This window comes from Leptopilina heterotoma, unplaced genomic scaffold (genome assembly GCF_015476425.1).
Source record: "Leptopilina heterotoma isolate Lh14 unplaced genomic scaffold, ASM1547642v1 Lhet_212, whole genome shotgun sequence".
Classification (NCBI taxonomy): domain Eukaryota; kingdom Metazoa; phylum Arthropoda; class Insecta; order Hymenoptera; family Figitidae; genus Leptopilina; species Leptopilina heterotoma.
Genome location: NW_025110930.1, coordinates 1,396,375 through 1,408,632, shown reverse-complemented (window position 1 = coordinate 1,408,632; position 12,258 = coordinate 1,396,375). Strand labels below are relative to the sequence as shown.

Sequence of the window (12,258 nt, the reverse complement as noted above, 5' to 3'; positions counted from 1 at the left end):
CATATTGTATCGCGAAATATTCGTCATCAACTGCAGAAGGTTTGTTTGCTTCACATTTGTTTATTGGTTTCTTGAATTTTTCGTGACGTTTCTCGAACTAATCTGAAGTACCGGAAATCATGTGATTACAAAAACGGAAATCATCTGCGTGTGTAGAGGATAACAGGATCTTCGGAGGCATTGTCACACGGTCGGATTTTATCTTTAATTTATTTTAACGTGTTCATTGTGGTTTATCGTTATCAGAAAGAGGCAGAGAAGCTGTCTAGTCTTTTTTGACTGGAGTGCATACAGTTGACGAGGAATAACTGATGTGTAAAAGAATTTATTAGAGCTAATTACAATTTTGAAAAAAAGAATTCAATTTGTTTATATTAAAAAAGTTTTAGTTCATGCGTTATCATGAAACAGGATAATTTTTCATTTTATTTCTTGTTTTAAAAAAAATAATTTCTAGTACTCTTCATATGCTTCTTTAAAAATATAAATTATAAGCTTTTTTTTATTATTGGTAAATACACGATTTAAAGGTACCGATCCCTGTAGCAGGCAACTTGTCATGCAGACGAGTATACAAAATACTAATTATATTTATAAGGATAATAGTAACTAATTAAATTAATTAAAAATTAATGTTTACGTTTATAATTGTTTTAAACAATTTATTTTTTATACTTTTGCAATTGTAAGCAAGAATGATATTCAAGTACCAACAACATGTCTTGCGCGGCGGAGTCTTCGTATCGATTTACTAAAATAATTTCTTTAATATGGCAGAGAAAATAAGTAACATTATAATTACTAACTAATGAATAAGATAACACTTATTACATGGAAAATAAAAGAAAAATTATATTTACCTGGTTTTATTTTTAGAAAAATATCTTTTAACATATGGTCCAAAGAGAAAAAATTATTCAAGTGCACATTTAACAATAATTCTAAAACTCAAAGTTATTTATATTTAATTATACTAAAAAACAAATATTTCTTCTTTTCAAACACGTGAAAAAATAAATTTTCTAAATTTTCAAAAAAAAATTAAAAGAACATCTCAATTTATTTTTCTTGTCATCCAAGTTTTTTAAAATTACTAAAAACATCTTGCAATTTTTTTATTTCTTATTGTTAAAGTAGAGCCTATTGAAAAAATTAGTCTTACATTCCAGCGAGTTGGCAGCCCTTCCTGCGCGATGATTACATAAAAGTGACTATCGCAGGTAGTATGTACATCTACATCGCTGCAAGAAGAAAGTGTTTTTTTTTAAGTTTTAAAATAGTGTGCAAAGCGGTTTTACGATCGCGTGAATTTTATTTTTGAAGTTCTAATTTTGGATATTCTTATCAGGCACAAATGATAAAGTTCTTTGAGCTTTGAGACAAATCGAGAACGATAAAAATGTCGGAAAGATCACCACGATTGCGTGCGCTACGTCCGAGGCCTCAACAACAACATCAGCAGACAAAGTCCGAAACGTCACCCAGGAGAAGTGAAGTTAAAAAAAAAGATGGCAAAGATGAAGAAGAAATAACAGAGGAAACGACAAATCGTCGATATAAAGATCGAAATGTTGAAATTAATTCCGATAGTGATCAACATTCTGGAGAAAGTCCCCGAAAAACAAATAAAAAAGATATCAAGGACATCGTTGAAGAAGATTCTTCGGGGGATGATAAACAATATGAATGCAAAATTTGTACTCCTCCGAAAAAATACACTACTCTCAAACTTTACATGCAGCACTTTAAAGTTGAGCATGATAGTAATAAAAAGTCAAAGGTAATTTCACATATTCTCAAAATAATTTAATAATAAATATTAAATATAAAAATAATAGAATAAAAAAAAATACTAATAATTTTTATTCTTGAAATTAAATAATAAAAGTTAAAAAATTAAAAATACTAATTGTTGCAGTATGTAAATAATAAAAGTATAAATTTTTGTTTTGCAGGAAGAGAATAAGGAAATTCAACTCAAGTCGCATTTAAGGGGAAAATTTTTCCGATGTGTTAAGTGTAACTACATAACGAATGTTCGAGCCCGTTTCACGAAACACGTTAAATATCATTCCATGCCCATGATTAAGTGCGATACTTGCGATTTTCGAACTCCCTATAAGGTCTGCTTTATATTGAATCATTTTTGAAATTTTTAAAGCATTTGTACAATAATTTTACTTATTTGTAAATTTTTACAGTGGAATCTGGATCGACATACTCGCAATCACGGAGGAGGAGGGGCTTTCCAATGTCAAGTTTGTAATTTCACAGCTGATATTCGTCAGAGTTTGACAGTTCACGAGACGAATCATCACGAACCTCCCGTTGGTACTGCAAATCGAAAACCAAATCCTTTTGATAGAAAGCCAAGAAATGGTCCCAAACGATATAATCAGGTTTGATAAATTAATATCCAAATATTAAACAAATTCCTATTGATAATAGTACAGGGATTGAAATAGGTCCGTAAATTTGCTTTAAGTCCGTAAAAGTCCGTTTTTTTGAAAAAAGGTCCGTAAAATCCGTAATTTGATTAAAAAAGGACAAAAAGTTTGTAAATTGTACTATATAATTTGGAGAATTTTAGAGAAATTACAAATGATTGCAGAAATTCAATTGTTTTCAAAAGTAATCAAATTCTTCGCAGAAGTTCAATTATGTTCAACAAATTTTTAAAGATTCTCGTCAAAATTTCAATTATTTTCACAAATTTTAATAAAATACATGGACAAAATTTCAATTATTTTCAAAAATTTTCCTCAATTCAATGATTTTTTAATATTTGCTATTTTAATCAAATTTTCCAAAAGAATTCAATTATTTAAAAAAAATTTAATGAAATTCAACGCAAACATTTAATTATTTCCATAAAATAATGAAAATTTCACAGGAATACAATTATTTACAAATTTTTTTATAGATTTCTTCTAAATAATTCAATTATTTTCAAAAGTAATAAAATTCTTCGTAGAAATTCAATTATGTTCAAAAATTAAAAGAAATTCTCTTCCAAATTTCAATTATTATTAGAAGTAATAAAATTCTTCTTCGAAATTCAATTATTTTCACAAATTTCAATAAAATTCTTATTTTTGGACAAAATTTCAATTATTTTCAAAAATTTTCCTCAATTCAATGATTTTTAATATTTGCTATTTTAATCAAATTTTCCAAAAGAATTCCATTATTTAAAAAAATTTTCATAAAATTCGACGCAAACATGTAATTATTTCCATAAAATAATAAAAATTTCACAGGAATTAAATTATTCACAATTTTTTTTATAGATTTCTTCTATATAATTCAATTATTTTGATAAATAATACAATTTTTTTAGGGATTCAATTATTTTCGTAAATAAAATTCTTTTTAGGAATTCAATTATTTTTATAAATAATAAAACTCAGTGTTGAATTTTAATCGAATTCCTCGAAACGTGTAATTATTAAAACTTTTATTAAAATTCGTCGAAAGAATTCAATTACTTAAAAATTTCTTGATAAAATCTTTATGAGAATTTAATTGAGGCCTTGGATCCAATAACTCGCCCGACGCTCGGAGGAACGCGCAACTGCCAGTCAGTGAGCAGTGAGCGCCTCTGGGCCACTCACTGCTACCCGACTAGTATTAGCGCGTGCCTTCAAGCGTCGGGCGAGTTATTGGATCCAAGGCCTCAATTATTCAATAAATTATTTTTTTTATTTAAATAACTGAATAAAAAAAATTTCAGTTGAAATTTTAGCTATAAATTTAATATTAAAAGCATTATAGTGTGAATTTTTAGAAATAATTGAATTTTGAGAAGGTTTCACATTAAAATCTTTGGAAATTTTAATTTTTCATACTCTTAACTAACAATTCTGTCGAAAAATTAATTTTTTTGGAAAAAGTTTGTTTCAATTTTACTTGAAATTATTTTTTTGACATTTTTATTTTCTATATTTAATTGGAGATTTTCCGAATAATCGAAATTTCACGTAAAATTGTATTGTAAAGAAATGTATTTATGAAAATTCTGAAAAAAAACTTTTTCGGAAATTATTGAAAATAATTGATTTAGAAGAATTTTAGCTACAAATTCTTAGAAGTATTAATTGAATTGAAATGATGAAAATAATTTTTAAGGATTTACAGTAATAATACTCTTATAATATAAAAAATAATGATTTTATCGCTACGGTCATCGTTAATTACTACAAAAATATCCGTTTTATAGTTATGAGAAAATTTAATTTATAGTTTTAAGTAAAATGTTCTCTTATTTGATTAGGATTGGCTATATTTTTGTCCTTGGTCCGTAATTTTTCATTTTTGGTCCGTAAAGTCCGTATTTTTAAATACTTTAACTGGTTCGAGCCCTGTAATAGAAATAAAAAATGTCTGTGATTCAAAAACTATTTTTCCAGGTGGGAGCCAGTGATTATCGAGAATCAACATTCAGGTCAAATGAGAATCCTACTCTACCAAATGCAATAATATCTCCTGCCCCAAATCCTGTGGAAAATGTGCCAAGAAATGAAGAGGTAGCTGACGCGTCAGGAGCAGAGTGTATATCGTTAAAGTGTGACGAAAAGGGTTGTCAATTTATCACTGCTTGGGATTCGGAAATGCAGAGACATTTATCAGAATGCCATGGTTCCGGAGTTTCGGCAAGCAAGCAAAAGAAACCTTTACCAATGTTAATTCCCCTCAGTCCTGCAAATGTCGCTCCGAAGACAAATAATTTATCGCCTAATGAATCGCCTGCAACTCTTTTAAAAGTACCTCGAGTACGAGTTCGACCAGAACTTGCTCAAATTGCCAGGGATAATGAATTGGCAAAACTTCAAGCTACCAAGGTAATGTTTTTTGACAGTATTATTTATTCTGATTAATATTCATTTACACGACCAAGTGGTCTGAACGAAGGGAAAATTTTTTATTTTTATGCATAAAAATTGTGTGTGTTTAAAACTATTGTCACTTTAAAATTGTTTGTTTGAAAATACAGAACGTCACCAGCTTTATAATGAATAATATTTGAAATATTCATTCTGCGACAAGTAATTTATTATAATTTTATTCCAGAACACAAAAGAAAATTAACAAACCATTTTTTTTTTTGCCTTTAGATAGCAGAAGTGAAGAGAGACTTGGGAAATAACAGTTCACTATCGTTTCGTCCTATTGATTCTTTCGAAAGAAAAAATGCTTCTTTTTTCGATAAATTAAAGGAGAGACTTTCCTCGACAACTGTAAGCAATGTCATTCCAGAAATTGCAGTCACAACTATCAATGATCTTAAGTGCTGGTGCACTTTTGAAGCCTCGAATTTCGAGGAATTAAATCAACATAAAAAAACTCATCACACTGCCCTTAGTGTTTCGACGGGTGTCTCTAGATGTCCGAAATGTAGAAGGAGATGTAAAAGTTCCAATGATCTGGAAGCTCATATACGTCTCTGTCATCCAACAGAAAGTAGTCAAAATAATTCAACAGAAACTTTAGAAAATGATGAGGCAAATTCAGATCAACAATCTGCTTCCTTCCGTGGAGAATATTCATTCCCAGCCCAAATGGATTGGGATTCAAATTACGGAGAAATGAGTTCATATGGGAATTCGGTATGGAAATTCATCTGTTTAATTCCATGGCATGGACTTTCTTAATTTTGATAAAAAAATCCGAGCTCTGATATGAAATGAAAAAATAAATATAAATTATAAATAATAATTTCTAATAGTACAAAATTTAGTTTCATCTCGAATTTTTTGATCAAAGTTCAGCTTCTTATTTTCCTGAGAAATTAACAAATTTTTGTATATAATACTATATTCAGGTGCGTTATGAATACTTTTTTATTCTTTCATTGAAATATTGCTTTGCTTTATTATTTTATTTATATAATTCTTGTTTGATTGTTATTTCTGTTGTTTTTTGTATGAAATAAAAACTAGTTCCAGAAGTTTGACATTTTTTAAATCTAAAAATTTGCTTTTCTAAATATAATTCCAAGATTTTTATTTATTGAAAACAATGTGTTTAAAGTAGTAAAATTAAATATTGTTGAATCTTTTTTCGAATTCTTTTTTTTAGTAAATTATATTTTTTGTGGTAGAAATTGTAAAAGTAAAATATGCCATTGATTTTTCGCAATGACGAAGAGTTCTTGTTCTTCATACGTAGTTCCGGTAGTTCCTTAAGTTAACACCAGGTTCGCTTCTCACTCTTCCTTTGCGTTTCGCGTTTCTATAGCGTCTCGTTATAAACACGGTATGGAAAGAATTGCAAATAATTTCGAATATTTAAATCGATATTCGTTTATTGTGAGTAAATAATTATTGGTATTTTACAAGATTTTTGGATATTTAAAAAAATTAATGGTTTTTTTAATTGTTACAAATTATCGGACTGTTTAAATAATGAAATGAATTCATAACCTATATAAATGTAAGAAAAAATTTTTCCATTTTTTAAAGTTTTGAAAAAATATTTTTAAAAAATAATGTTTTAAACATGATATTTCGAAGCTTTTTTTTATTTTGAATCTATATATTGCTTTTTGAACAAGTAGATAAGAATTTTTAATTTTTGGTCATTTTTAAAGTTCTTTGTCGCAAAAGTTCAATTTTTTTGATGAAGAGAAACCTGTTCTAAGTCTCAGTTATAAAACAAATTTTTTACAATTGTTAAAAAGTTATTAATTATCTTTGTTGTGAATTTTGTTCAATTTGTAGTAATTTTATACTATAGTATAGTATTTTTATTTAATTTTTGATAATTTTGACAAAATTAGAAATTTGTAGATAAACAGGTCGCCACATGTCAGTAGTTTCAAAAATTGCGACTTTTCTTCCAAACATTGCAACAAAATACCACAATTTTTAGTAAAAAAAAAGTGCAATTTATTTTGATTTTCATAATGCGAAAAATAACTATAACCAAATCTTTTAAAAATTGTTTTTGAATCATTTTTTTAAGATAATTAAATTTTTCAAATATATCCATAGTAAAAATCTTTTCGAATAATTGAAATTTTGTACAATTTAATTGAAGATAATTAATTTTTTCAAGTATTTATTTATACAATATTTAACAATCAATTTTTGAAGAATTTTAATTGCAAATTTTGAAAATAATTGAAATAATAAAAATTTCGATGAAAAATCTTTAAAGGTAAATTTAAAAATGAAAATTAATGAAAATTAGTTTCGAATATTTTTAAAATTCAATATTTTCAGTATTTTTAATTACACATTTCCAAAAATTCAAATACATACAAAAATTAATAACATTTTAGAATTATTTTTAACATTTTGGAGAAAACAATCATGCTCAAAATTTTTAATTAAAATTCATCAAAAAATTAATTAGTGTTTTTAAATTATATACAAAAATTCTTTTAAGAAATTCAATTATTTTTGAAAAATTACATTAAAATATTTTTAAAAACTAATTATTAGAATTGTTTTATAATAATTTTTTAAGATTCAATTATCTTCGAACAATGTAAATAAAAATTTACTTTTTGGACTTATTAAAATTCTTGAGAAATCGCGGTCCTGTTTATGATTAAAATTCTTCAAAAATTTGATCATTTCTATTTATATTTTTCAAAAATTCAATTATTTTTCAAAGATTTTACCAAATTTTAATTGTTTAGGAACGTTTTCAATATTGAAAAACAATTATCTTTGAAAATATTATACCTTAATAACTTAAGAAAAAACTATGGAGAGTTACAATTATTATAAAAAATTGAGTTTTTGTATTTAAATAATTGACTTCTAGAAGAACATTTTTAGAAAATTATTTAAATTAATTGATTCAGAGATGAAGTTTAGTTGAAAATCGTAGAAAATAATCGAATTCAGGAAGGGTTATAATTGTAATTTTTCGAAATTATTAAAATTAATAAATTTTACTCATTTTCCGTAAACATTCATATTTTCCTGTAAAAAGAATTTTGTCAGGGAAATTGATAAACTGAAACTTGTGACCACCCTGATAAATATTTTTTTAATGGCATATTAGTAAACTACAATTATTATTTAATTTAGTTCTTTATTTATATCTTTTTATTAATAATTAAAATTGAAATGATGATTAATTTAGAAATATTAAAAATGTTTATTAGGAAATTTCAATTCTATTCATCTGACGCCAAATAAAAACTGTAAAAACTGTCTTTTTAAAGTTTTATCTGCTTTGGTACAACTAATTTTTCGAAGAATAAATGAGTTTGGTGTTGGTTGAGTAGAATTGACATATCCTTCTTCTAGTTTAAGACACTGAAGGTGCTTTTGGCAGGTCGAGAATGTTTCTGCAAATTCAAGCCGGCGCAGAGTATTCAAATGTCCTCATTGCCCATTCTGGGCTTCCACAGCAAGCAGGTTTCATGTGCACATTGTTGGTCATTTAAACCGAAAACCGTTTGAATGCTCGCTGTGCGCCTACAGATCAAACTGGCGATGGGATATCACAAAGCATATCAAACTAAAAGCAGCAAGAGATCCAGCACACGTGAGTGCTCGGGTTCTCATGACTGACGAAACAGGTCGACGTAATTACTCCAAGTACAACAAGTATCTTACTCAGGTCAGAATTATTAAAAAATGAAACATTCAATTTCATTCATTCAGTAATAGTCAAAATTTCATTTCATTATTTCTCGTCTCTTTTTTTGTATATATACACAATTTGTAATTTTCTTTTCGTTTATTTTCTTAAAATTCGACTAAATTTGTTAAAATCGTTAAAAATTTATATTCCAAAACGTGTTTTATACTTGTTTGTACTGTTCATTCATTTCGCGCATGTCTGTTTGATCAATAGGCAGAGGCAGGGTAGTGAGGGTTATTTTTTTTTGAATTCTCTTACGTGCTTGTCATTTTCTTTTTCAATCTTGAATTTTGAGTTTAATCTCTATATTATCTCGCAATTTGAGTTTCTGTTTCTCTATTTTCATCACGTACTTTGTGATTCGCTCTTTTCTCGCACGATTACCAGTTGAATTTGTAAAATTCCAATCATGTCAATTAATGAATTATTTATTGATTATTATATAGGTGGGAGGGAACAACTTGGGCGATCAAGGAATAGAAGAACTGAACGTTGAAGAAGAAGACCGTTTGTCGAATTTGATGACAAATTCCAAGAATTACCTGCAACCACCCGAATTAACACCAGCACCTGTCGCTGCTTTGAACAATGATGCGAGTACCGAGGGACCTTCAAATGTCCCCTTGAGACCTCCTCCTCCTTTAAAAGCTGCTAATCGAAACCAGGGTTTTTCTTTGCTCAGAAAAAATTCAACCTCACCAACTAGTTTATCACGTTCCATTACCCCTGTATCTTTATCTTCAGGAATGGATGAGCCAAGAAGAACCGCGTGGAAGTGTAAACGATGCAATTTTAAAGATTCTGACAGATCCGCCGTTTTGCAACATGTAAAACTCCATCATGGACATCCTTCCGATGCGACAACGGAAGATAAGGTATTTTCTCCTACTCTTAAATTTTCTAATTAATTTCTGAATTTGCAATTATTCTTGTAATTTGTTTTAGAATCCTTTTGGCTGCGGAGATTGTCCATTTTCGGCACCGGATTCGGCAAGTTTGGCTTTACATCGAATGCACCATCGTCCAAATCAGGAAGCTATATTCAAATGCTACTTTTGCCCTTATTACGTCACAACAAAGACGTAAGTATACATATTTCTCGATTAAAGTTTAGTAAAGTTATTAATTATTCGAATTCATATTTTAGAGAACTTTTGGAACATTCAAGACTTCATGGAGAAGATCTAGCAACTGTGCATCAAAATAATGTGGAACCCGAATCGTATCCAGTCACTGCACGAAAACAAATACATCCAACTATAGATAATGGTATGCAAAGATAAATTTGCTTGAATTAATCCTTTCGTATTTAAATCCTTTTTTCTTATTTATTTGAATAAATGTAATTTTTCACCTTAGCAAGTAGAAGCTCTAAGGACGATTCATTTCAAGAACGGAGCTTATTGTCGCCAACAACATCGACAGCGTCAGGTGCGAGCCTTTACAAAAATCCTGAAGTGCCTTCTCTCCTTCTTGACACTCGTGAACTCCCAGATGCGCCGTTGGTTTGGGTCTCTCGTCCAGATGGTGTAATTGCCAAAATGTTGAAATGCCGCCATTGTCCGTACGTTTCTCAACGTAGAGCAGAAGTTCTCGATCATGAAACGATGCACGCAAACTCTGCACTTCCTGGACCATTTATGGAGTGTCCACAGTGCAGTTTCTCCTGTACACGCACCGACATCATGGAAAGTCATTCGGACATGCATAAAGGTTCTCTGGGAACAGTCCACTGTCTCGTTGATGACTCCCGTCCTGATTCGCAGCAACTCAATGACCTGGCAACGCTTCTTGGCCTGTCGAAGCCGCCCGCTATGGGTGCCGAACCAGATCTAGAAGACTCTCGACTTGTGCATTGTTGCAGCAAGTGTCCCGCTCGATTTCTTTGCGAAAAGGAACTCAGGATTCACTTCAGATATCATTCTACGGAACTGGCCTACAACTGTCAATGGTGTTCTTATGCAGCGAGGCAACCCGCTCACTTACTTTCTCATCAGAAAGCTCATGCTCCGGAGTATCAGGAACGAACTCGGTATTTACTGTCAATTTACGGACATTCGCAAAGGCATCCACCGCCGACGACTGCTTGCATAGAAGCTGGGGGACAGGAATCAAGTGACGGCAATTCTCAACGAGTTGCTTGGATCGTTGTCGAGGTTCCAACAACGTCTGAACAGAATTTTGGAAATAGCGTTTTAAACAACAGTCCTCGACCAGCAAATCAGGTAATATACAGTGTTTAATTTTATTAAGAGATGTAAAGAAAAAAAAGTTTAATAATTTTCCTCTAAACAAAGAAACAGTTGTTGATGAAAAATATTTTCAACTTTCAGGTCTTCACTTGTGCCAAGTGTCCAGCTCGTTACTTCAAACTTGACGCCTTGGAATATCACATGACTCTTCACGGCTCTAACAATCGGTTCAAATGCTCCGAGTGTGATTATTCTTCAAAAACAGCCCAAAATCTTGTCAAACATCAAGTAGTTCATCGTCGTCACACAGAGGCAACAAATGCAAATATTTCTGCCCGAATTCCTCCTCCAGATCCTCAATTTGGAACTTTCATGCGTGGAAATCCAAACTTTGTTTATCCGGGATACTTACGTAACGGTAGACTAAAGGAAAAGCGTTACAAATGCCATAAATGTCCTTCTGCTTTTGAAAAGCGAGAACAGTACCGCGTGCATCTGGGTCTGCACGGTGCTAAGCAACGCTACTGCTGCGGCTTCTGTGATTATTCCGTTAAATATTACGCCAATTATGTTCAGCACCTCAAGAAACACGAAGCGAACGCTCTCGCGCAGGCAGAGAAGCGCCAAGAAGACATTGAAACCATATCTATAGAAAATGATACAGACGAGGGCTTATTTAGTGGGCGATGTGGAAAATCCTTAAAGAAACCCCGCGTTTCTAGTCCAGTGCAATCTCAAAATATTCCTCTCCAAACCTCAAATCAAGACAAACAATCTGTGATGTTGATGCAAAGGAGAGAAATACAAGCATCAATGGAATCTGAACCAAAATTTCGCTGTCTCTCCTGTCCCTTCTCTTCGAATGACAAGGATGCCATGGATGCACACAAAAGGCGTCATGGCATTGACAGAATGATGCCATCTTGCCCTCACTGTGATTATGTCCCAAAGAAGGAAGAAAACATTGCAGAGCACATCAAGTTACACTTCACGAGAATGTTCAAACCGGAGTCTTACCTTGTTGTCGAACTTGTCTCCCTTTCTATGCAGAAATCCAATGATGTCAAAAAGAGCAATATGGAAAAAGAGATAATATTTCAAGAATGTTCCGACGGAAAGTATCTCCCATCACTTGAATCATCCGCCGTCTTAAATTCTCCCAATCCAAGTGGAACCCAAGAGAAAATGATTGTTGATCCACGAACGGGAGAGGTGAGACCTCAGCGTAACAACGTGTAAAAGTAAAGTTAGTTTTGTACATAAATATTATGACAGTGGCTAGATAAATACTTTAAAATTTACTTTTTCAAATCAGTATTATAAATATTGAAAAATGTATTCCCTTTTTCTTGATTCGTGATGTTGTTCTCGAACAACAAATTATCACAACTTTCTATTTGTGTGTAAATTAAAGAAAAAATGAAATTTTATGTTTTTAATTAGAATTTTTTCTCGTCCTTGT

At 30.6% G+C, this 12,258-nt stretch overlaps 1 protein-coding gene across 1 annotated transcript; it reads left to right on the top strand.

Moving 5' to 3' along the window:
• Nucleotides 1–1,387: 1,387 nt before the first annotated feature.
• On the top strand, nt 1,388–12,204 carry LOC122501630 (zinc finger protein 721-like). Its single transcript, XM_043611244.1, has 11 exons — nt 1,388–1,780; nt 1,956–2,123; nt 2,202–2,399; nt 4,410–4,841; nt 5,115–5,606; nt 8,293–8,580; nt 9,051–9,479; nt 9,550–9,686; nt 9,752–9,873; nt 9,964–10,829; nt 10,938–12,204. The coding sequence occupies exons 1-11, from the start codon at nt 1,400–1,402 to the stop codon at nt 12,033–12,035; spliced, it is 4,611 nt and encodes a 1,536-aa protein (XP_043467179.1). The 5' UTR covers nt 1,388–1,399; the 3' UTR covers nt 12,036–12,204.
• Nucleotides 12,205–12,258: the final 54 nt, after the last annotated feature.

Coding starts and splice junctions, on each gene's coding strand:
- LOC122501630 (XM_043611244.1), top strand. CDS start 1,400: ATGTCGGAAAGATCACCACGATTGCGTGCGCTACGTCCGAGGCCTCAA. Junction 9,480..9,549: donor ATGCGACAACGGAAGATAAG/GTATTTTCTCCT, acceptor AATTTGTTTTAG/AATCCTTTTGGCTGCGGAGA. Junction 10,830..10,937: donor GTCCTCGACCAGCAAATCAG/GTAATATACAGT, acceptor TTCAACTTTCAG/GTCTTCACTTGTGCCAAGTG.